At 38.1% G+C, this 26,285-nt stretch overlaps 1 protein-coding gene across 12 annotated transcripts; it reads right to left on the bottom strand.

The window, feature by feature from the left end:
- Positions 1-6,489: 6,489 nt before the first annotated feature.
- Positions 6,490-25,417, bottom strand: LOC147517071 (serine/threonine-protein kinase AFC1-like). Of its 12 annotated transcripts, none has more exons than XR_015211339.1 (10): positions 25,012-25,411; positions 24,608-24,935; positions 23,372-23,606; positions 8,510-8,658; positions 8,334-8,382; positions 8,142-8,256; positions 7,468-7,532; positions 7,200-7,359; positions 6,855-6,897; positions 6,490-6,699 (listed from the first exon to the last, which is right to left on the bottom strand). XR_015211339.1 is itself a non-coding variant. In XM_086589481.1 (8 exons), exons 4-8 carry the CDS (start codon positions 8,569-8,571, stop codon positions 6,621-6,623), a joined length of 348 nt encoding a protein of 115 aa, XP_086445607.1. In that variant the 5' UTR covers positions 8,572-8,658; positions 23,372-23,606; positions 24,608-24,935; positions 25,012-25,411; the 3' UTR covers positions 6,490-6,620. The 12 variants fall into 12 exon arrangements, 3 of the variants coding, with proteins under 3 accessions (XP_086445607.1, XP_086445606.1, XP_086445605.1); XR_015211340.1 differs by having other exon boundaries at positions 6,855-7,359; positions 24,608-24,773; positions 24,836-24,935; XR_015211341.1 differs by having other exon boundaries at positions 6,855-7,359; positions 24,608-24,763; positions 24,840-24,935.
- Between the last annotated feature and the right edge of the window lie 868 nt (positions 25,418-26,285).

Below are 26,285 nucleotides of genomic sequence, written 5' to 3'. Positions count from 1 at the left end.
AGGTTTGAAATCACAACTACTCTAAGGGAAGTTTGTGTAGCATGAATATGTAATTGCTCCTTAAAGACATAATTTTACTCTACCCTATGCTATACATTGTAAATGTATTCAGATTGTGGAGTATTTTACTACTCGAGTCTTCGGTATATATCGACATTCTTCAGTATAGATATGTTTCTATTAGAGGAGTGTTGTAGATATATGGTTGCTATCATCTGATATATTAGAGGAGTGTCGTAGACATATGGTTGCTATCATCTGAACCACATGTTAGGACAGTATAATATGTCCAAATTCCTCTTGCACTGCCATATGCCCATATTCATAGTAGGGGGTGTGCACAAACTTTTGTGCTACTAATCAATGGAGCTACTTCATGTATTACATGGAATGTATATGTAACAGGAGTTGTATCCAATGCCATTGAGCCCCACCCTGTAATATCCTCTTGCATTCCACAATATGAAGGTTTTACTTTTCCATCATTTCCATGAATCTCATGGACTGAACTTCTCTATTTCTTTCTCACGATTTATTTTGTTGGCTATCTACTCACTTTGTTCTTCTTAGTTTTGTCGTGTGCAATTTGGTTATGTTTTTATTCAACATTTTTTTTTCTATAAGGACTTCGAAACATAAAGGGCACATTTGGGTTATTTGGAATAATGCCTTCATCGGCTACTAATGCTCTTGCGTGAGGAAAATGGTTCCCATTCTACGACAAATAAATGGTATATGTGTTGGATTATTATCATATTATACTCACAATCTTACATATTATTGAGTTAATCAACATTAACAAATTGGTAATGCAGTTGATGTTTTGGATTCGTAATGCATACTATCGTATGGATATTGCCACATAGAATGTTGATATTTGTAGTACTTCACATTTGACACGCTTTTATACCTCCATTCGTTTTCATTGCATTTGCGAGTTTTATTTACCATTATTTGTCAAATTATGATGAGTATGGACTATTCAATGAATGTGGGAAAGTTAGGAGAAATTTGACCCTGTCTTTTGGCCAAATTTGTAGAGTAAATTTATATAATTATTAGAGTTATTGTAGTCTGGCCATTGCCATAGTATTTACAATGTACCATTACTATAACATTGTAACAATCGATATAGGTTGTTGATTAGTTTTGTTGAAATGAAGCAATGTCATAATAGCCAATACTCTATAGAAGTCTCCTGTCATTGATTACTTTATTTATAAAGTACATGCAATTGAATTTGATACACACCTACTCTGCGTAATCAGCATGAACTGATGCGACGCGCACACACAAAGTAAGATGGTGTACTATTCTGTCCAATTATTCAAAGTGCAATGCCAGCTCTAATCTCCATGAGCTCCACTCACTTGAGTATAAAATCAATTTTATTTGCAGGTGGAAGAGTTGAGGATTGACATGAAATCTGAAACTGAGAAAAACCGCTGGTGGAAGTAAACAGTTGCAGGTGGAAAAGTTAAAAATGGATACCCTTGCTGCTGTTATTTTCTTAAGAAATTATTGATGGAATGAAAAAGCAAATATATTCTCTTATCTCTTGATTTGCATGAGTTTTGTAGGTGGAACAAAGGGAAAAATTAATTGCATCTTCGAGTTTGTTTTCTAAATTCAAGGTACACATTTTATTCAATGAAAGCATTGAAAGGATATTATACACATTTTATTGCATAATTTTCATGTTTGATATGTAACTACTGGAAACTAACCATGATAATTTTCAAAAAATGTTAATCAAGAATAATTACTTCATAACGTACATTCATCAACCAATTATGATTTCATGTCGATTATTTATTTTTGAGTATGTTTAATCAAGAAAATAAAACAATGTTGATTGTTAAGGAGAAATTTATTTTCTTTTAAAAGTGTTGAATTTTGAAAAAGGGTCATCTTTTTCACATGAATGAAATTGTTTAAAATTTTGTTGCTTAACTTTATTTAATACATTCCAGGCATAAAATTTCAAGTAAATTTAAAATATTTAGCAAAAATATCTATTTTATTAACTGCACCCGTTCATGGAACAACATTTAGCTAACATTTTGTAATGATATATGAAGAGAGATGTATATCCTGTGAATATACTAATTAAAATTATATAGATCCTTCTAAAGTTCAAATTCATATACGGTATGATCAGAAAATCAAATGGTGGCCTTTGAAAAACAAATTGTGTTTTCGTCTAAGATTTCTATCATTTGTGATTTCTTTGTTGTGCCTCTCTAATGATCTTCAACCGATTATGCTTTACATGGAATTGGATATTGCTTTTTATAGTTGAATTTCAAACTTATAATGATATGTTAAAATTACTCATCTTTTACAGCTTCCCAAAAGAGGCGACATAATTTGTTGCATTTTTCACTAAATTTTGGTTGATCAAAACTTGAATCATTACAATATTTTAGAGTTGAGATTTTTAGTACATAATAATTTTTAAACTTCAATTATAAAAAATTAACAAAAATCAAAACAAATATATAAAAATGGTCCCCGTTCGTTAAACGGGTACGAAAACTAGTTGAATACAAGAGCTTCTAGCTCAATTGGTTGTGTACTCCTCTTCTCATGGGAGAGATTGTGGCCAGAGTCTTTAAGCTAGGTTATCTTTGGGGTTGATGAGCTTTCGGACTAATTAAGGTCCTTCAATGTAATCAGTGTGGGTCCGTTTTAAACCTTTAAATGTTTCAAAAAACAACATTGAAAATATATTTATAGACTTTGGATTGATATATGCGAGCTCAAAGTAACCATAACATGACACACAATTTTATTTATTTATTTTAACTCAAGCCTTTTCCATCCAAGCCAAGATTTTTATTTTTTATTTTATTTTTATTTTTGTACACTGCCATAATATTTAATGTTAAAATTAAACTATTTATGACTTTCTCAATTTTTCCAGATTTGTTTTTTATTGAATTTCACTACGAATTCTGAATTTGTGACTGTATATATATATATATTGAAAATAGGCATTAAGTTAAAACCAATTGCTGTGGAGAAGCCCAAGACTTACATATTGTTATGAGTGATTTAACATATCCCATGTGGGAATTTTTTACTCAACAGCTCTGTTGCGGCTGAAAGCAGTTTTCCCCCTCTTTCCCTAAACTTCAAATTTGAATTATTTCTGAAATTCTCTCAAGCTGATATCTTCTATCTCTCTTCCTATTAAGCTGCTACTCTTTTAAAGCTTGTTCTTAAAAGCTACTTATCAGGCGTTTGGTAGAGAAAGGTTATCATGAAGTCTGCTAAGGGTGGGTTGGTAGTTTCACATCTCTGGTCTCTAACCCTATCCCCATCCATACTCCCTTTTCCTTCCCTTCCTCCCCCCTGTTTCCCTATCTAAGGTTGGTTGGTCTCATGGATCTGATGGAAGGAGACCATACCAATGGGTCGGAGCCAGGAGAATCATCCAGGTAAGATTGAACAACTACAATCTGAGATGCAGAATCTCTTCTGCTCTAAGGAAAAACGGGTGGTTGATATTGGTTGTAAGAATGGGGAAGACAGTCCAGCGGACCACACCACCTTGTTGGGTAAGCTGTTTGGAAGTAAAACCTTGTCCTTACAGGAGCTAGCAGATGAATTGCACCGATGTTGGCAAACGAGAGGAAGTATAAAGATGGAGGCTATATCAAAAGGCTTCTATAAGATGGTTTTTGAGAGTACTATGGAATATGATCATGTACGGAAAAATGGCCCTTGGATGGTTCAAGGTTTTATCTTATCTATGAAAAAATGGGAATCCACCAAGTTAATCCTTGAGGAAAAGAAATTTGATTTGGTGGACTTTTAGGTTCAGATCTATGGGCTTCCAAGTAATAGGATTAATGAAGAGAATGAGAACAAGGTGGGGCAAAGCCTGGGGAAAGTTAAAACTGTTGACCTCCTATGTTCAACGAAGTTTAAAAAACCGGTGGCAAGGGTTAGAATAAAGATGGACATAAAAGAAAGGCTGCTCAAAGGTATAGACCTTCGAACGGAATTGGGGGAAGTGATCCCAGTAACTTTTAAATATGAAAAGTTGGATATTTTATGTTATTTCTGTGGGTGTATAGGCCATGACATTCATTTCTGTTATCAACGAGAGAAGTATAGCATGGATATAAGAAAGTACGGAGGATCTCCGAGAGATGTAAAGAATAACTTTTCCTTTTTGTTGCGAGCAAATGTGTTCTTCAATGGAGCTGCTAGCTCATGCCCTATATCAGTCATGGTCTCCGGTACACCACAAAAATCAAGGTATGATTAGATTCCAGCGAGGAATAGAGGTTCACCGGCGAAAAGAAACTGGCATGGGGTCGGGCTCCTGGCAACACCACCAAGAAGTGCGCATGTGGAAAATCTGTCTAATGTCAGGTCGGTGGGTACGGAAGAGAGAGAGAGAGAGTAGTGGGGGAGTGGTCAGAACGGCTATCTCTGGTAACATGGCTTCTGGGTCAGTGACCGTTTCTGTTTCAGATGTTGAGGACCTATCTTTCCCTGAAAATACCCTTGGGCCTATGATACAAACTCAAGCCCACGAGGGACTTAGGGAGGGTCCTTTGCAAATAGATGGGCCACAAGTAGGGGCTTTGGTTGTTTGGGACCTTGAAAGAACTGCTCGGGTATGGAGGTGGATGGGGACTTGTATAGGGCCTTTGGGCCGGAAGTGGGTTTGGGTAGGGCCTTGGGAGCTTCGGGTTTTGAGATAGTCAAAGATATTGATCCAAGTTCTGGAAGGATTGAGACTTTACAAGTCGCGGATTGTGGCGCTGTGGATACAGGAGACCTAGTCTCGAAGGGTGCTAGCTTTGGAACTGGAAAAGCTCTAGGGGGTGATTATGCCTCGCAAAAATACAATTCCTCTCACCTTTCCGAGGCTATTATTTCTTACCTTGGTAACAACGAACCAGATGGGACTAAGTGTGATCATACCCAGCCTGAAGTTGGTACGCCAAGTTTTTGATTCATTGGCTTACCTACACGTGGGAGGGGGTACAAATCTCTGGCTTCCCGAGGATAAAAAAGGAGTGGGTTCTCCAGAAGTAGTAGGAAGGAGCTGTTAAAGGTTTGTGTGGGGAACAAAAGAAAATCAGTAAGCAATCATGGAACAGGAATAGAAGCAGCTATAATGGATGACAATGGGTGGGGAAGGATTAGTCTAAGGTTGTTTGAATAGAAGTCTAAGAGGGCAAAGCTTGAAGCTGATGATCTGAGGGCTAGGGGGTTGGGGCATTTGCTAATTCCGAAATATGCACCCATCATCTCTGTCTCTAGTGACACGATGGAATCTAGTGAACCATTCTTCTCTGGTCATTCCCTGGATTCTAGTGTCCCCTCTGAAGTCTCTGGACCATACATTCCTGAAGAGGATATCCCTTCGGATGTGTTCTCAAAGGAAGAAGAAGAGGACCCATCAGAGGAAGATGGTCACAATATGGTGGTGTACAATAATCAACAACATGAGGAAGTCTCGGTAGGGAATGTGCCTCTAGATTTGGTACAAGGAAGCCTTGATGGGTTGGGTTATGAGTCTGAGGATAGTATTTCTCAACCTCAGCCATGGGATGACTCAACAGTGAAGAGGCAGCTCAACTTCACTTCCTAGAAGAAAAATAGAGGTGAATGCTCCAAAGGAACCAGGGGCACTACTTGTGGGTATGGTGGTGATGTCAGTTCTAGCTATGTCAGTAATGGTTCAAGTAGTAGTGGGGGTCTGTGTGGTCCTCCTCCAGAGTTCACGGTAGCTGTTCCCAAACAACTGCCTCTTCAAAAATGATACACGCCTGGAATTGCCAGGGAATAAGTTTCTCCACGGCAATTCAAAATCTAAAGGACATGTTACACTATACCATAACAGGCTATTTGCAACGGCAAAAAACCGTTGCTAATAATTTTCGCAACGCTTTTTAAGCGTTGCAAATATGGCTTGGGTAAAGCGTTGGAAATTTTTGCAACGCTTAATAAGCGTTGCAAACAGAAATTTCCTACGGTTATTAACCGTTGCAAACTGAAATTTCCAATGCTTATTAACTATTGCAAATAGAAATTTCCAACGGTTTTTAAGCGTTACAAATATTATTTGTAACACTTGTTTATGCCTGTTTGGTACAAAATTTTAGTAACATTTTTAAATTTGTAACGGTTATGAAATGTTGCTAATGGGTTGCAAATAAAAAACAATAATTCTCATATTTTGTAGCAACCAGCTAAACCTGCCCCAACCACGGTCAAACGATGCTAATATTGTGTCAGCACAACTATAAATATCTGTTGGAGCCAAAGAGGTAAGGCTGAGGGACTATCGGTTCACGGAGCTAGCCACAGCTTAAGACAAATCTACTACACCTATATCACTCGCTGAATCAAAGAGCCAATAAGTATCAGCAGATGAACCCAGAGAAATCCCATCTTGATTCCTAGCAAACATTCAAATCAAGATACACCAGAAGAAACATCAAGTAATAGCAAATAAAGATGGGAACAGTAATCATGATAAACTAGAATTACTGAGAATCTTCAGTACAACTGATTGTCATATTAATCTTGCTCCAACAGATTTAAACATACTGAATCGACTGAAATCAAACTTTTTATCGTCTATTAAGGTCCTAATTCACCACAAAAAAAAATGTCTTCATCACAACAATCTCCACCAGCATAGCACGCCGACTCCACCCTTTAGCGATACTGAAAAAGTGCAGACAATAGCAACAAATCATAATATGCATCTTATTAATTCAATAGCCTTGGAGAGAAGGGAAAGCATGTCCCTAATTTAATAATCCACTTTCTTTCTTTTGATCTAAAAGACTAAAACCCATTAGTGTCAACTAAAAACATACCTTGATAAAGCCAATTTCCTTAGCATTGCTTCGGAAGCACTGCCTGCAGCACTTGAGACCATACTTGCGGATTAATAAATTTTAAGATTTATTAGCTCTTTTTTTTTTTAAGAAGACGGGATGATGATTTCACAGTAGTAGGCCCCACCAAAAGACTTTGACTCTTGACTCTTCAACCAACGATGTGGGACGTGTTGGGTACCCGAGTTCCGGTTTTGGGTTTAAAAAGTTAGACCCAGGTCATTAAGCAGTTCACTGTTTTTTATGCATCTCTTTTGTTTTATGCATCACTCTGCATTAGAACTATACAACAAAGACGACAATAGGGATAAGAATAAATCTTACTGTGAGGCAAATAATGGAAAACCTAAGTAACAAAACATCATGATCAACAAAACAAAACGTAAGCAGCTTTCTGTAACATGTATTGTGGCAACTTCCCAAAAACACACTCCATCATGGCAAGGTGGTCCAAGTCCTCAGCAGTTCTAAACAATTGCTTCCCCTTTCAAAAGAAAAAGAGTATCATGTATTTACTACAATGAATTAATAATTGACTGACAAATGTCGTTACGAAAATGGAAAACCGTCGGCTAAGAATAAAAAATCGCACCAAGCAAAGCTCAACCAAAATACAGCTAACACTCCATACATCACAAGCACAGGACAAGCGGAGACCTGTCAGGGAAAAAAACGCAATAGTTATGTCATTGTCAGAAACATACAGCAAATTCTTGTCAAATATATTATGTAAAATATTAGCAAGGAAACTACAAAAACAGACATACCGAGGATGACCTCAGGGGCACGGTAGGGACGTCTTGATTTTATACAAGGAATATCGTCGTACTCAAAAAACGAGGACGCAAAATTTATCAGTTTCACAGCAGCTGGACTTTTATAACGGGTAAATAAACCAGAACTAAGCCTTTGACAGGGAAACTGCCAATATTTCCTATTAGCAAACCTTACAGCCAGTAGTATCTAACAACCCAGAGCAGTAAGAAAAATATAAACTGGCCTTGAAGGCGAAAGTATCCTCCTTGTAATATGAAGCAAAAAGTACATGTGCGGGACTCAAACTAGCATGTACGAAATGCAGATCATGCATTACTGAAAATTTGAACAGGCTTGTCAGATCTCAGGGTACCCACAATTTTAAGTTACCCATAACAAATAGTTCCAAACACAAAAAAGTAGTAGCGTTAAGGCAGTAGTTTCAAAATTAATGGAGTACAGACTGTCGCGAAGAGCAACAAATGCCAGAAGCTACAAATTACTACATACATGCAATGGATTGCAACAATTCTCTGCCAAGCTTGTGAATGAACTCAATAGGAAGTTGCTCATTCTTGTTTTGGCATTGAAACTTGTATAAGCTTGGTCCAAGACACTCATAAACCTATTTAAACAAACTAAAGCAACGTTAGTCTTAATAATTTGAGAAACTAATCTGTCAAAAAGTGGCAAAAGACTTACAATACAAAAATGCTTAGAATGCATAAATGAGGTTTGTATCTGCACGAAACTACAAAAATATTGGCCAACTTCAGCACTTTTGGAAAAAAGAACACAGCTTCAAGCAATAAACATTACAAAGAAACACCGCATAAAACTAAATAAAGGCTCTCTGAGATTTTGGAAAAGACACTCACTTCACACCCCCTTTGTCATGCATAGAAAGCTTTAGGGGAGTGAGCATATCAACCACGCCCATGGCGTGACTACCTTTATTACCGTGAAAAACTTTGATGGCAACCAGATTTGGCCCCAGTGCGTCCACGCACTTTAGCACCTTCACATGTGATAAGAGCCCAAAACTGTAGTTTTAACCCCTTAATAATCATACTGTTAGACCAATTATGTGAATAATAAGTAAGAGTTAATACTGATTATGTGTTTTTTTATGCATTTCAGGGCTTCAAAGTCCATTATGCTTAATGCCGGCTTTAATTTTAGCGAGATAAAGGAGCAGCGGTCAGCCAGAACTTCCGAATGTCATATCTTTGGACTCGGACCACCTGAATTGGGCCTACCTTATGTCAAAACGACCCGGCTCGGAAAGAGCTTTCCAGTGGTCCAAGCCTTGACCCAATCAGAGGAGCAAAAGTGGACGAAAAGTCTGTGGAAGCCAACTGCAAAGGTGAAGAGGCCTTTTTGGGATTTGAAAGAATTGGGTTTTGGGCCCGATTCTGCGGCCCAAAACATGGCTCCAAGCCCATGCACGATTTTGGATCCGGATGTATAAAAACAAAAGCTTCACTCTTTGTTAATGGTAGCTAGTTAGACCTAAATTAATATATAGAATTCTAGATCTAGTTTTATTAAGAAATTAAGTTTTAGTTCTATTTCAATTCTTGTTTTAGATTAAATCTTTGAATCATTGTTCTTGATTGATTAGATAAATAAAATAGTTAGTTGTCCATTTGAATTTTGTCATTTCCATTCTAGATCTAAATTAAATTCTTGTTATTATTCCATTCAAACCATTAAATTAGATTCATTATTGTTAACTAAGTAAATCTCAATTTCTTACATTATGTTTAGTTTAGATTCAATGGGAAATGTTGGGTTGATGACTCAAGGCTAAACCTCCATTAGAGGGGTTGATGAAGCCTTGATGAAAACTTAGTGGTTAGTATAGAATTTGGTAGTAGAATCTATTCCACTCTGAAGGTCGTGTTTAGCCATGAGAATGGGTGGGACGACCTCACATGCTAGTTAGTATCCGGTAGGAATGCCATGAACACTAGGGATTAGACTTGAAATTCTTGCCGTTAAAACGTAAGAATCGAGATACGACAATCTATACTAGGTTATTAAGTTGGAGTCGAGGTGGATTTAATTCCCCTCTATTTCTTTATCTAGAGTCAAACAATCGTATTTCCGTAGCTTCGTAGATTATCTTTAGTTATATTTTATCTTGTTATTTATTATATCTAGTTATTTAAAATAACGCGTCTTGTTAGCATAACATTTCGTAAAGCTCTCATTGACTTAGAGGTGATTTCTTAGACTTAGAAAACAATACATGCTAGGGAACTAGGAGTGGAACGAACTTCATACTCCATTTAGTGCAATTCGCATTGAGAGTAGAAGCTTTGATAATAGACTCGTAAAAGTTCAGTTTTAGTTTACTTACGTTTTGAATTCATCACTCATTTCGTAGGTAGACTACTCATTTTATCATTATCAAATGGCGCCGCTGCCGTCTTAGTTACACTTTAGCATTGTTTTCATAGTAGAAGTAGTCAATTTTAAGTCCCATTAAACCCACCCACCCTTGTTTGTTTCATCTTTGTGGTTTGCCCATTTTCAGTATTGACAAATTCCGCGAAAAAATAACGCGAGCGCCGCACGCCAGGAGAGAGGCGCGACCAGCTAAGTTCTGGAATTTTGTTTACCCCGAAGCGCCAGCGCATACATACAAAGCGCCGACCAGCCAAACACTGGAACTTCGACTTCCCCATTTGGCGACCCGCCTTTAAAAACATCAGAACTGAAAATTACTTCCGGGCGAAGGCCATCTTCTATGCTGACCGGCCCGATGTTAAAATTTCGGATTTCCACGGTTTTGATTCAAACTTTGATCTTTCATATTTTTCAGTGTTCTAATATCTTATATACACCGAACACGCGCATACACAAGACGCTTATTCATAAGCGAAGCAAGGACATTTATCGGGTATTCCTTTCTTCCATACCTCGCATTTCCGGTTAGAGGTTTTCTACTAGTATATCAGAATTGTTTGGAGTGTTGCATGTTTAGTTAAGCTCAACTTAGTCTTGCATGAGATTTAGGTGCGGTCGAACAAAACAACAAAGCGTAATTACACGGCAACAAACAAGTCTATCTAGTACACAACCCCGACACCTCTAACTACTATCACACACACCATACCCGACATAATGGTGAAGAAAGAGAGACTCCTCTCTCCGACTTTTACAAAGCCTTGGCGATAGCCCTAAATCGTGCATCGTTCTAGCGGACCGATTGGGGATTTTGAATCCCCAAACATATTTAATTTGTTACCCGTCTTTCATGGGTTAGACCATGAAAAACCTTATCGGCATTATCGCGTGGGATTGAACAAGTCCTTACGACATTCCACCATCCTACGGTTGGTGCGAACAAATTAAACCGAGGGTATTCCCTTTCACCCTAGCCGATAAAGGCGTCTTGGTTAAGCGCCCAAAGCCTAATTAATTACGTGGACTCGTGGGCTAAACTTGTTCAAATTTGTTTATGGAACATTTTACCCACCCCTAAAGACGGATGAGATGCTTTCAAAGATTCATTTTTTCCGATGAGAATCCTCATGAATCATTTTTCGAGGCATGGAATCGTTTCACCGATCTCCTTATAGAGTGTCCACATCATAACTTAGCTAAAGACCGTTAGTTCGTGCCTTTTCAAAGGTCTTCTACACCACCATAAAGAAGTCCTTGACATAATGAATGGGGGTAGTTTCCTAAGTAAAGGAGCCACCGAGGCTTATAAATTTTAGAAGACCAAACTAAACGGAATAATAATTGGGGGTAGTGATGATATCCCCGCTCGCCTAGTTCTTCTTCAACAAGAAAAGGCCACGGTATGTTTGAGAAGAAAACCGATCCGAACTTTAAAAATCTAATCGAATCTCTAACTAAAAAGTAGAGGCTATTTTCGCTCAACAAAAGCCTATCCCCGTCATGAATGTAAACTCCAACCCATGTAATTTCTGTTTGAGTCCAGAGCACCCTGACGATTATTGTCCTCTAGCTTATGAACAACAACCACCAGAACAAGATAATGTTTACTCTATTAATAACTATCCTATTCCTAAGCGCCGCTTGGAGACAACATCCCAACTTCAGTTGGAGAAATAATCAACAAGTAACACCTCCAGGGTACAATAATCAAAACGTTAGGCAAGCAAACAATTATAACCAAGCTCCACCTAGGCAAGGACAAGGACAAGGACAAGGTCAAGGGAATTATAATAATTATAACAACCAAAAACCACCGACAAGGTCAAGCACAAGGTCAGAATAATTATAATAATTATAATACCAATAGAGGTATCGTTCGGTTAATAATAATAACTATCACAACCCACCCATAAATAATCAACGAGATAGTTCGATCCACACCACCCGTGACTACTACACCTACACAACCGGATCGTATCGGCCTTTATACAAGTTACCCAACAACTTTTCCGGACAATGACTCAATCAAACCAACAGATTTTACAATCCATAAATCGGGGCATACAACAAGGTTAGCCCAAGAGAAAGCCCAACCAAAAGGCGTGTTTCCAAGTCAAGCGATACCAAACCCTAAAACGGCAAACACGGCCTTTGAGGTAAGCGGTAATTCTAGTAACGGAAACTACAATCGTAGGTGACCTAAATGCATCATCACCACTCTCCGTTCGGAAGAGTGGTTGATAACAAAGTAACTTCGCTGTGTAGTTACCCCATCGATACTCCTACACCGGACATCGAACTAGATACCTAATAGAAACCGAAGAGCCTACCACGGTAGAGGTACCGGTTAAATCACAACCAAAGAAACCGAAAGCCAAGGTTACACGGCAAGTAGAGCCATATCGCGAAATATAGAGCTTAAAACCACCGTTCCTCAAAAATTAGCCATGCTAACCGGGGATACAAACTTTGAGGAAATTAGGAACGCGTTTTCAAGAATCTAACGATAAACCTTCCTTTTCTCGAAGCTATTAAAAGCTACCTAACCACGCTTAAGTTTCTTAAAGAGTTGTGCACTACTAGGCGTAAGACCAACATACCCAAAGGCGCTTTTTAACCGAACAATTCCCAACTTTATCCGAAAATAATGGAATTGTTAAGTACAAGGACCACCGGTCGATCCATTTGTCAAATGCACCTTAGGAGATTCCTACGACGATTTACCGCCTTTATTAGACACGGGGCGAAAGTGTTAACTTACTCCGTATTACTTGTATAAACAAATAGGTCTACGTGAAATGCAACCTACAAAAATAACGTTGCAATTAGCGGACAGTCAATTAAGTATCCTAAAGGTGTAGTGGAAAATGTGCTGGTAAAAGTTCAGGATTTCTACTATCCTGCTGATTTTGTTATCCTCGATACAGAAGTCGCTAATGACTCTGTACCGATCATCTTAGGGCGCCCTTCTTGGCAATTTTGCCAATGCGCTTTATAAATTGTCGCGATGGAAAGATGTCCTTATCTTTTGGCCATCTTTCGTTGAGGTAAATGTTTTTAAAATGATGAAAGCGGTTAGCAGATTAATGATTCGTAGATGGGGAGGTTAGCATGATCGAGAGTTTAGCTCAAGATTATTTTAACAACACGTTTCCTGAAAACAATATGTACAAATTCTTTTCTTTTGGAACTTCAGATTTTGTGAATGACTCCTACTTAGAGGAGGTCAACACCATCCTGGAATCCACACCAATTGTAGACCCGTCGGTTGCTCCATATACTGAGTATGAAGACTTGCTACCTAAGCAAGTTTTCATTACGCAAGATAAGGACACTTATGAAACATCAACGGACATTCCGTCCACACCAGTGCTTAAACCTCTTCCCCCGGAGTTAAAATATATTCAACTTGATCCGGATGGTAGTCACCCGATAATTATATCTTCTCTGTTAACTAGAGATGAAGAGACATCTTTAATAAGGGTGATTAGGGAACATCGGTCTGCGATTGGTTGGTCCTTAGTGACATTAAGGGCATTGATTCTAATGTCCGCACTCATCGTATCCATTTGGAGGATAACGCGAAGACTTCTCGCGAACCTCGCCACGCTTGAACCCCGCCATGAAAGAGGTGGTTAGGGAAGAAGTCTTGCGATTACTCGATCGCGGGTATTATATACCCAATCTCCGATAGCGAATGGGTAAGTCCCATTCATGTAGTTCCTAAGAAATCGGGAATTACCATGGTGCGTAACGGGAAGGGTGACTATGTTGTCACTCAAGGTCCTATGAAATGGAGAATCAGTATTGATTCTGAGGCGTTTAAATGCTATGACACGAAAGGACCACTTTCCTTACCATTTATAGATCGGATGCTAGAACGTCTAGTCGGTCATGCCTTTTATTGTTTTCCGGATGGCTACTCGGCTATTTTCAGATTATTATTGATATTGATGACCAAGAAAAGACAACCTTCACATGTCCGCCCGGAACATATGCCTATAAAGCGAATGCCTTTTGGCCTTTGTAATGCCCCCGGTACCTTCAAGTGATGTATGCTTCATATATTTAGTGACATGGTAGAGCTTTATGGAAGTGTTCATGGATGATTTTTCTATCTATGGAGACTCCTTTTGAGAATGTTTGTCTAACCTGTCCTAAGGTCTTGACACGGTGTGAAGAAAAGAGCCTCGTTTTAAATTGGGAAAAGTGTCATTTCATGGTCAAAAGGGCATAGTACTAGGTCATATTGTATCTAGTGATGGCATCAAGTAGATAAAGCCAAACTAGATAAGATAGCGACCTCTACCTAAACCACGTTTGTCAGGTGAGATTAGAGCCTTTCTAGGCCATGCGGGGGTTTTATAGCGCGTTTCATTAAAGATTTTTCGAAAATAGCTAGGCCTTTAACTAACACGCTTTTGAAGGATGCAATCTTTGATTTTAATTTTAAGCGTAAACGGGCTTTTGAAACCTTAAAAGCCGCCCTAACCATCGCACCTATTATACTGACCTCAGATTGGTCTAAACCTTCGAACTCATGTGTGATGCTAGTGACTATGCGGTTAGTCTTTGTCTTGGGACGTAAACTAGATAATAAGTCCATTGTTATTTATTATGCTAGTAAAACATTAAATGATGCTCAACTAAATTATTCAACTACTGAAAAGAATTCTTAGTTTGTCATTTATGCTTTAGATAAGTTTCGTCCTTATTTGGTTGGTTCTAAAACTTTAGTTTACACGGACCATGCAGCCCTTAGGTACCTTCTTGCAAAGAAGGATGCTAAGCAGAGATTAATCCGATGGATTCTTCTCCTGCAAGAGTTCACATTAGAAATAAAGGACAAAAAAGAGGGTCGAAAAACGTAGTTGCCGACCACTTATCTAGACTTACAAATGGCGGCGGTAGTGATTCCGAGTCCATACCGGACTCTTTTCCTGATGAGCATCTGTATGCTATTTTTTCATCACCATGGTATGCGGACATCGTAAACTATTTAGCGGCTGATGTTATGCCTTATAATTGGACAAGAAATGAACATAAGAAGTTCTTGGCCAGAGTCAAGTTATACTCTTTGGGATGAGCCCTACCTTTTTAAGTATTGTGCGGATCAGATTATTCGTCGTTGCATTCCCCGATGGGAATATAATGAAGTTCTATCGCTCGCCATGACAAAAGAGTGTGGTGGCCACTTTAGCGGAATGAAAACAGCCGCTAAAGTTCTTCAATAATGGATTTTATTGGCCTACCCTTTTTAAGGATGCCCAAGTGCATTGCAAGGCGTGTATTCGATTTGCCAACAACTTGGGCTTAATCACGGCGTAATATGATGCCATTAAATCCAATCTTGATAGTAGAAATTTTTGATGTTTGGGGTATTGATTTCATGGGCCCTTTCCTGTTTCCCACGGTTATATTTATATTCTAGTTGCCGTGGACTACGGTCTAAATGGATAGAGGCCCTAGCTTGTGTAGCAATGACCATAAGACCGTGGTATTTTTTATTAAAGAATACATTTTCTGTAGGTTTGGCATTCCTAAAGCCATCATTAGTGATGGGGGAACACATTTTTGCAACAGAGTTGTTGCATCCCTAGTGAAAAAGTATGGAGTTACACACAAAGTAGCAACTCCTTATCATCCACAGACTAGCGGACAAGTAGAAGTTTCTAATAGGGAAATCAAAAATATTTTAGAAACAACAGTAAACCCTGATAGGAAAGACTGGTCAAAGCGTCTATCGGATGCCTTATGGGCATATAGAACTGCTTTCAAAACCCCTATAGGTATGTCTCCCTTTAGACTTGTATTTGGGAAACCATGTCATTTGCCCGTTGAATTAGAGCACCGTGCTCTGTGGGCAATAAAAAGCCTTAACTACAATATTGATGAGGCGGGTGTCAAACGCAAGTTACAATTAAATGAGCTTGAAGAAATCCGTAGCGATTCTTACAATCTCGCGAAGGATTATAAAGCCAACATGAAACGTGTTCATGATAAGCATATCTTGCGCAAAGAGTTTGTAGTCGGACAAAAGGTTTTGCTTTACAACTCCCCGTCTACATATTTTCCTGTGGAAACTAAAACCCGTTGGTCCGCCCTTTAAGTCGTTTGAAGTCACCCCCTTACGGGGGCAATTACCTTGGTAAATCCCAAGGACAACAAGTACCTTTCAAGTTAACGGTCAACGGTTAAAACATTTTCACGAACTACGTCCCCACGATATAGAGGAAGTCCTTTTACGGACCCTATATATGAGGAATGACCCTTGTCATTGGTGTACTTCCTTTCACTTCCATTTAATGGTAAGTGCACCATTCAGGTAACCGGGCCCTCCCTATGGAGTGTGTGGCTGTAAGCACCGGATCCTAAGTCCACAGTTCACATTCACGTTTTCCACTTTCGCATGTTTTCTCGATTTTTGAGTCATGTTCCTCTATGGAGTGAATTATGTATTTATTGTTTTTCGTGTTTCTTAATAAAAAAAAAAGAAAATTAAAATTCTTAAAAATCATAGACATAGCAATCCAACAAGTCTTGGGAATCTGACTTTAAACGACCCACGTTGTAAACAAATTTTGTGTTTAAAAATTTGTTTGGGGGTGGGCAGTCGATCCTTGCATCCGGATTGCTCGAAACTTCCTTTTGCGTTGCTTAGGTCTATTAGTATAGTTCATTGGGTTTGACGTCATCTAATTTAGTGTTCATTCGTTCGCATAACTTACGTCACACACGCACTTCGAGGCGTCCTTCCACCCTCTCATACGTCACCCATGGTTGGAATCGAGTGTTTTATGGATCATTGGATTGAAAATTCTTTCCTGATCATTTCCATATCTCATTCGCAAAAATCGGACCGATAACGAAGCGGGAAATTTAGTTTGAAGTTGCTTTAAAATCGATTTAAACTTCGAAAAATCGAAATGGGCTTGGGCGAACTTCGGCTCATCTCTAGCCAATAGCCCCTTTCCAAAAAGAAGATCGCGACTTCATCTTCTCCAACAGCTTGTCCAAATTTAAAGTCAAACCCTAGCAACCCAAATAAAAAAAAAATAATAAATAAAAATAGAATACATTAAAATAGAAAGACCACCCAACCCCCATTGTCAAACACCAACACAATCTCCAACCGTTTCCACCAAGAAACCACCCACCAATTCAAGTTTTCGAACCTGCCGCCGTACCTACCACAACCACCACCGTTGTGTTTAGTTAGTTTTCATCAAACTCGCATCCACCACCATCTACAAACCCCAAATCAGTTCAAACTTAAATGGCGCTACGACGTAGAATTCTGCCGGAAAACGCGTTTGCTCCCGACAGTTTCGCGCCATTTTATGACGCGCAGATGTTTAAGAGACATTGGAACGGACTGTGGTATTCGACAGAGGATTTCTATCACTATGATTTGGTAGAACAGTTTTATAAGAAACGAGAATCGGAGGGAAATAGGATTTTCATTAGGATAGCAGGAACGCGGAGGGAAGTTACGAGACAGTTGTTGGCTGAGCTATTAGGAATCACGCCTGTAACCAACCTAGATACGACCATTCAGGAACCCCAGTATACTGCAGTTCCTGTTTTGATGAAAGATACGGTCATAGAGGGTGAATACAATACGATATCTCATTGCGTTCGCCAGACGACCCTGAGAACCAATCAACTGGCTGTAGCTCAGTGGATTGGTAAGAACGTCCTCGGGAAAGACAAAGTCAGCGACATCGGACTTCAGTGTCTGCACGTTCTCTGGATTTTGCAAACGAATGAGTGTAATTTCTGCATCCTTGATTTAATTTTGAATGTGATTAGAGGAGTGGGAAAGAGCCTGGCGCCTCTTCCCGTATTGATCACTAAGATTATGCTCTCATTTAGAGCCGTCGCTAAATCTGCTCCTATTAAGATCAAATTGCATTCTAATGCAAGTATTTATAAGGAATGCATCCAAGAGACTTGGCCGTTGTCTCCGCAGAGAATACAGTTGAGTCGAATAATGAAGCGCTTAATATATGACATGGTTGGTTGAGGATAATTTCGATAGTCATACTTCTAATTTAGAACGAATGATAATGCTGCAAACTGGGTTGCGATGCAGTTATCGTATCTGTGAAGATATCCGACATAGACAAATTGTAATTCGAAATAAGCAAACGAACTTTCAGACGAGAGTTGAAATGCTCGAAAGGGGTCAGGAAGATATCTTGTCTAACTTGGAGATTATCCACCAGAATCACCAAGCCCAGTATGCAGTACTCAAGACTGAGATGGAAGCACAGCGCTTGTTCAGGATAGAGATGCTACGACGCATGCCACTCGTGGATGAGTCTGTCTCAGCTGAGTCTGAGAGGCATGAGCGTCGTCGCCGCAGGCCAGATGGCTCAAGCCATTCGTCACCACAGAGCCAGTCTCCATCTCAGGGACCATCTTCTTCACACGCCTAGGTGTTCACCATCAGTTGTGTCCTGTTATTTCATCGTTTTTATTGTTTTGTTAGTGGAATTTTATTTCAGTAGTTAGATTTAAATATTAAGTTGTTTGTTTTAGATTGCTTGGATTTCATATTATTTTAATATAATTTATTTTGATCATCTTTCGTAAGGTTGTCTTGGAGTAAAAGTTGAAAATAGTGGTAGCATGATATGTAGGAGAGTTTAGATACCGGGTTGTTAGGAAATCAAAACTATGGTTAGTTTCGGTTTGGTTTGGCAGTTTTCTATTTTCGAAATTGCCTTAAAACAATTTGGCAATTTGCCGATTCGTTTTGGAAACCCGTAACCTATTTAAACTTCCATCATACTACACTCACAACCCACACTACACCCCATAATCATCTTTCACTTTTCACTCCAACCTTTTTTTTTTTTTTCTTGTTTTTCTTAGAAACTCACTTTTCTGCTTTACGAAGCGCCACGCTTCAAGCAGAGCGACTCGCCCTATTACATCAGTAAATCGAAAAATCACTAAAGCCACGCTTCAAGTAGTAAGCGACCGCCAAACACCGGAAATCGAAAAAAAATCGAGCCGCCCAAGCATCAAGTAGAAAGCACGACCCGCTAAAACAACTGTAATTTCAAAACCTAAGAGCGCGACTCGGCATCTATACGAAAGCGCCAGCGCCTCTCTCAAGATAAGTTAATGTGAAATTTCGATTTTCGAAGTTTTCTTCGTGTTTCGCAGAAATTTGTTCTCTGAGTAGTTTTGAGATGACACCACCTATAGTGATTCTGAGCAGTCATTTGAAGACTTGATGGGAACCTATACCTATGGAGCATCGTTCAGCGGCCGGATCGCGGCGATTAGGATGGCGGCATCTTACGGTAAGTGATGACGACTCTTTTCACGGGCTAACTGAATTCTTCTATAATAATATTACTTTCTTTTGTACCCAAGAAGGAGAACAAAAATTTTCCCTTGCTTTTGATGGTAACGACTATGGAATTTGATAAGCACTTGATAGCTTTGGTTTCGGGATTGCCATTACGACCCTATGCACACGTGGGGGATATATGACGGATAACTCATACCTATATGAATATGCCTATTTCCATGAGTATTATGGGGGGAGGGTGTTTAAAATATCATGGACCAAGACCAATATAACATCGCATCGAGTAGCCTATCGCTGAATGTAGGCCCAACCATGTTGTTCATCATGATGAACATTCTAGGAACGGCAGTTTATACGCCAATAATATCATTTGGTGGCGTTTTCCTTGCTTTAGCCGAGGGACGTCGTCGGTATGACATTCCCCGAAGTTTTAGTTGCTACTCGAAGGCGAGGCCATTCCTTGAGGCATAAGTACCTTCTTATGCCTGTCTTGGTTTGTCGCCTTTATCGCGGCGCTTGCCTACCCAGATTCTCGTATACGCATTACCAGATTGGGAAAGGGTCGAAATCATGAGACCCACCAATCGTGGTGGTAAGATCATTCCGAGCCATGACTTGGTCGGGATGGGGTGCAACCACATTTTGGTGCCCCTTACACCCCATAAGACCAAATAACACTAGAGAGGTTAGCACTAGTTGATGATACATACGGCCGGGCGTGGCAAGTTGTTATGGCATGGCGGGATCGAAAAGAACCTCATATAGAAGAGGAGGATGACGAGTAGATCTTTGGGTGCAGGTAAGTTTTAGTTAAGTTAGTGTCTGCTTATGTCCTAAGCAATTTAATTCTGTTAACCCCATAATGGGTGGAACTCTTATAGAGTTGCGTCAGTATTTTTATTACTATATTTGTATGTTTTAACTTTGTTTTGCAGATGTTCCCGATTTCACAGCGTTTCAATGGTATTTTTCCTACCCTCTTTATTTAAATGCTTTGAGGACAAAGCATGCTTCTTGTTTGGGGGGCATAGAAACACGCGTGTAATTAAGACATCTGTTAGGATATAGATAGGTATAATATGCACTTGTTTTCTAGTTAAAATTTCAAAAATTCAAAATATAAATAAAAAAAAAAAAGTATGCTATACACTTAGGAATATTTGTATTGTTTTCTTTTCTATGCTCTCTTAACAATCTAGAAGTCTCAAGTAGCTTTTGCATCGAATAATAGTTAGAAACTTAGGTTAATATGTAGGTAATAATCTTTGCATCTATCTATAAATATATTACATGAGTATCTATGATTGTTTGGCAAGAAGTTTATGAAATCTAGGCTAGAGTACTTATTCTACAAATCCTGTGAGAATATAGCCTAAAGCCTTATATGATACGAAAAAAACATTTGAGAAATGACACAAGGGAGAAGTAAAATCCGGATAGAGAAATCACACGCCCACTTGCTTGATCACTATGCCATATCCTAAGCGAGAATTTAGGCCCTCTTTGGATCGATATAGCTAGAAATTCAAACCTATGAATTATTTTCCGATAGTAAGCCCCTCGAGCCTTTCTTTAGCCTTCCATAAACCACAATTCCTTTACCCATTTACAAAAACAAAACAAAATAAAAAAATAATAATAAATCAACCTACCCAATTTAGAATAAGTCTGAGAATAGAATGATGAAGAAAGAAGAAGAGAAAAACCTGTGTAAACAAAAATTAGTAGTTGCTTCCGGAAATAAAGAAAAGAAGTTTCCATCCAAAGAAAAAAAAAAAAAAAATAGAAATAAATCAAAACTCCAAAAATAGAATAAAGGGAGTCAAAAGCCAAAGAAAAAAAAAAAGAAAAAATATGGCTAAGGATGGAAACAAAGTGTAGAAGCAAAAGTAAATAACAAGGTTTCTCTAGTTACATAATATGAAGACTCTATTATCTCGGACTTGTGTCTTTTTGAATATCCATTTCCTTCCTTCTTAAACCATCTCCTAATCCCATGAACACCTAATAAAGACCTCTAGCTTAATTAGGAATAGGTTAGTGTGATAGTAAGTGGCAGATGTGTTTGATCGACCCGGCTTCCTTGTTGTCATTGAGATTGTAAGGTAAAGTGTGCCCATCGCACAATTGGAGTAGCTTGAAAACTTGAGTGGAAAAATCAGAGTGGTTTTGTCTTGACATTTATGTGAGGACCTACTTAAGGACGCTTATTCGAAGTTTTTAAACGGACTCGCTATTACATTTCATAGTATTACTCATTGTTATATGTTTATTTTAGATGATTGATTATTATGCATATATTAGCTTAGGGTTATTTGGGTTATTCTTATGTATTTGCTAGTGAGATGTATAGATAGTTGAGACATGAATGAGAAAACAATAGTTTTATTTCTTAGTCGTTGTAGTATAGATGAAGTTTGTGAGTACCTTCTTTGGAAAACTCTCATGAGGCTATAACTTCGTCCACTAGGGAATTCCTAGTGGTTTAAGGCCTTGTTGCATATGGTCAATGCAATCGCACTCAGTAAACGAGAGTAGTTAGAACTCCATTTTTGGTCACTTATTCTAATTTCTCATCTTTGCTTGAGGACAAGCAAAATGTTTGTTTGGGGTGGTTTGATAAGAGCCCAAAACTGTAGTTTTAACCCCTTAATAATCATCTTGTTAGACCAATTATGTGAATAATAAGTAAGAGTTAATACTGACGTGTTTTTATGCATTTCGGGCTTGAAGTCCATTATGTGCGTAATTGCCACTTTAGTGAGATAAATGAGCAACAGCGGTCGGTAGAACTTCGAATGCCATATCGTTGGACTCGGAGACCCTCGAATTGGGCCTACCTTATGTCAAAACGACCGGCTCGGAAAGAGCTTTCCAATGGTCCAATCCTTGACCCAATCAGAGGAGCAGAAGTGGACGAAAAGTCTGTGGAAGCCAACTGCAGCTGAAGAGGCCTTTTGGGATCGAAGAATTGGGTTTTGGGCCCGATTCTCGGCCCAAAACATGGCTCCAAGCCCATGCACGATTTTTGGATCTGGATGTATAAAACAAAAGCTTCACTCTTTGTTAATGGTAGCTAGTTAGACCTAAATTAATATATAGAATTCTAGATCTAGTTTTATTAAGAAATTAAGTTTTAGTTCTATTTCAATTCTTGTTTTAGATTAAATCTTTGAATCATTGTTCTTGATTGATTAGATAAATAAAATAGTTAGTTGTCCATTTGAATTTTGTCATTTCCATTCTAGATCTAAATAAATTCTTGTTATTATTCCATTCCAGCCATTAAATTAGATTCATTATTGTTAACTAAGTAAATCTCAATTTCTTACATTATGTTTAGTTTAGATTCAATGGGAAATGTTGGGTTGATGACTCAAGGCTAAACCTCCATTAGAGGGTTGATGAAGCCTTGATGAAAACTTAGTGGTTAGTATAGAATTTGGTAGTAGAATCTATTCCACTCTAGAAGGTCGTGTTTAGCCATGAGAATGGGTGGGCGACCTCACATGCTAGTTAGTATCCCGGTAGGAATGCCATGAACACTAGGGATTAGACTTCGAAATTCTTGCCGTTAAAGCGTAAGAATCGAGATACGACAATCTATACTAGGTTATTAAGTTGGAGTCGAGGTGGATTTAATTCCCCTCTATTTCTTTATCTAGAGTCAAACAATCGTATTTCCGTAGCTTCGTAGATTATCTTTAGTTATATTTTATCTTGTTATTTATTATATCTAGTTATTTAAAATAACGCGTCTTGTTAGCATAACATTTCGTAAAGCTCTCATTGACTTAGAGGTGATTTCTTAGACTTAGAAAACAATACATGCTAGGGAACTAGGAGTGGAACGAACTTCATACTCCATTTAGTGCAATTCGCATTGAGAGTAGAAGCTTTGATAATAGACTCGTAAAAGTTCAGTTTTAGTTTACTTACGTTTTGAATTCATCACTCATTTCGTAGGTAGAGTACTCATTTTATCATTATCAACATGCTCACCTGAAGAGTGATAGGAGCAAATAAAACAGATAGGTTTATTGAAATACAAATTTTTTTTACTGGAATAAGCAACAATAACTTGCAAAATTACTACGAAATCATATCATTAATGGAAAATGTCACAATCACAATTAATCATGAATAGTAGAAAAATAGACCTGAATCGTGCATAAGTACAAAAAAAAAGTGCATAAATAGCTGACCTATATTTACTTCTCCGAGAACCTGATCTGTGCATGAAAATGGCATTTTTCATTAGAATACGAAAAATCTAGACTGAAAAGGCAAGTCAAAAACATAAAAGTCACTTTACTCAGCTCACATTCAAAAAAATTAAAATAAAATATCGATCTCATTTGATGGTCGAAAAAAACAAAGACCAATGAAGAGAAGGGATATTTTCATGTTTTCTTTTTTAAGGAAAAAAGGATACCCAAGATACATTGACACGGATACATGTGTCCATATTCCACATGAGATCCAAAGTGGACGACACGGCAAACTATTCAAATGTGAGGTATATCAATGTGTCCTCCGTTGTGTTTACATGAAAATCTGACACAGATTATTTTTAACATATGGTGTGTCCATGTGATAATATAGACAAATGCTAAACCCATAGCAGATAATAAGAACCAACAGCAGATGAGAGGAACATATAAACCTATGTTACAAGGACATGCCATATTTTAATTAAAAATACTCAGACTGGACATACACAAATGGTATGTGATATACCTCAATTTTTGAAATTTTGCAGTGGCAGATGTGAATACTTAGTATCAGACACATATCCATGTCAACGAAACTTATTAAAACTGTAGTAAAAACCCTGAGACACATCTTAATACATAGGAACCTTTTATACAAAAGATAGAGCATGTGATGAGAATAACAACCAAATTCTCAATGAATCACCTCATAATCACGCCGTGTTTGAAGTAATAATTTGAAAAGAAAAATATGTAGAACATTTTAAAAGACAATAGTCAATATGTATCACAAAGTAGAAGCATAAGAAATGTCCGGACACGCAGGTAAGTACAAGAAAAACAATATTACATATACATGCAGCAATTTACGATAATCAACAAACAGACAACAAAGAAAAAAAGTTCCACGCCAGTACGAGAGACTGAAGAAAACAAAACAAAAATGGAGACCACTGACACATACTAGCAAGAGTACAATAGAGATTGAAAGTATAATGAGTGGATGATAAGGGTAGTACAACGAGAATTCAGAAAATCCCCAGATTTAGTGGAGATATGGTCGCCTTCAAGGTCAGAGAAGAATAGACGAAGGCACTCAATGGTGGCTTTGGAGAGTCCAGACGAGGAGGGCCTTATCACGTAATCACCGCTGGATTTGTTTAACGCAAAGCGCCCTGCAAGTGCCTAGAAACAAATAGGAGAAGAAAATAAAAAGGACGATGCTTTTGGATTTATATAGATTTTACCAACATTCGTCGTAATCATAGTTTCAGCTGAACCAGATTTAAATTCTTGCAGCTGATTCTGCAATCGAAGCAAGTCTTGAGATAATTTGGTCATCTTTGCCTGCCAAGTGCCAATCAATAATCATGTTAATTAGTTAAAAATATAATAATAATAAGGAAGAAGAATAAAGTGTTACCTCGTGTTCTCTGATGAGAGACTGTCGATCCCAAACGAAGAAAGTGAGGAAAACGAAAGAAATGAAAAGGAAAGCTAATCGTTTAGGACGTTGTAGATAATAAGATGGGTGAATATATCTCCAACGATTATTGGATGATGAGGAAGAGATTGATAATTTTCTAGCCATTGATTGATTTATTATTATTAGCTTCGAGGTCAGTCAAGATTTTTTTTTTTTTAAGAAGACGGGATGGACTGGTTTCAACACAATCCATTTGTTGGGAATTAGAAAAGGAAGAAGAAGGTAGGAAGTGATTGTTCTGGGGAAGAGGAGGAGGGGTTGAAGGAGAGAAACCCCTGACCTAGCGGCTGCTGTGAGAGAGAAAGAGAGGTTTTCTATTTTTACATACCGAGCGCGATTTTTTTTTTGTTTCCATCTTTTCGAAATTTCGATGTTGTTTTGGTTTTTTGGATTTGTAACACTTCTCAGACGATTTTCAAGCGTTAGCAATTAATTTCATAAATTCAACAAAATAAAGTAACGCTTTACAACACTAGCTAATCTGCATGTCCTATGGCCAGACTTACTACTATAGAGATTCATATTTTGGGTATGTTTGTTATTAATCACATAAGTTTGTATTGAAGAAAGATGTCATGGTACTTTTAGTCTTAAAAGTTAGCGTTCACAGTGTTTTTGTACATGACAAACTTGCAATTTCCTTGTTTATATATAAACTTCAGAAAAAGATAGCAATAAAACCATTGACAAAGTCATATATACATTTGAAATGAACTATTATACCTTAGCTGAATTCTTATAATGAAATAAAAGAATACAAATATAAATCAACATGAATAACCTGGCCATATGGTGTCCAAAAACATTAAGCCATTTTGGCTTCGTATAGCTACTTTTATCACTGTCATCGACCATGATCGATACGAATGAGCTCTTACTGATCAAACACCCCAACCCCATCAAGCTTCCTAACCAAAAGATTTTGATTTATATCTAAAATCCCAATTCTATGCACAACAACGACGGGAAAACTTAACATCCCATCACGTACATCAAAGTCATGCAGAATAAACTACTCGAATAGTTGAACGTTGCAATTGTGCTCACCTTGCTCACCTGTTTCTTCTCATCCATCCCTTCATTGAGGTTGAAAACATAGTGTGTGATCTTGACCAAGGCAGTATGTGGAACATTAGTAGATTGAGTGATCATAATCCAGGAGGTACATTGTGATTTCTCTGATCCCTGTCTCACCAATCTTTATAGACTGC

This window comes from Coptis chinensis, chromosome 2, assembly GCF_015680905.1.
Source record: "Coptis chinensis isolate HL-2020 chromosome 2, ASM1568090v1, whole genome shotgun sequence".
Taxonomy (NCBI): Eukaryota; Viridiplantae; Streptophyta; class Magnoliopsida; order Ranunculales; family Ranunculaceae; genus Coptis; species Coptis chinensis.
The sequence above is the reverse complement of the archived record's forward strand: the minus strand, read 5'-3'. Positions and strand labels throughout refer to the sequence as shown.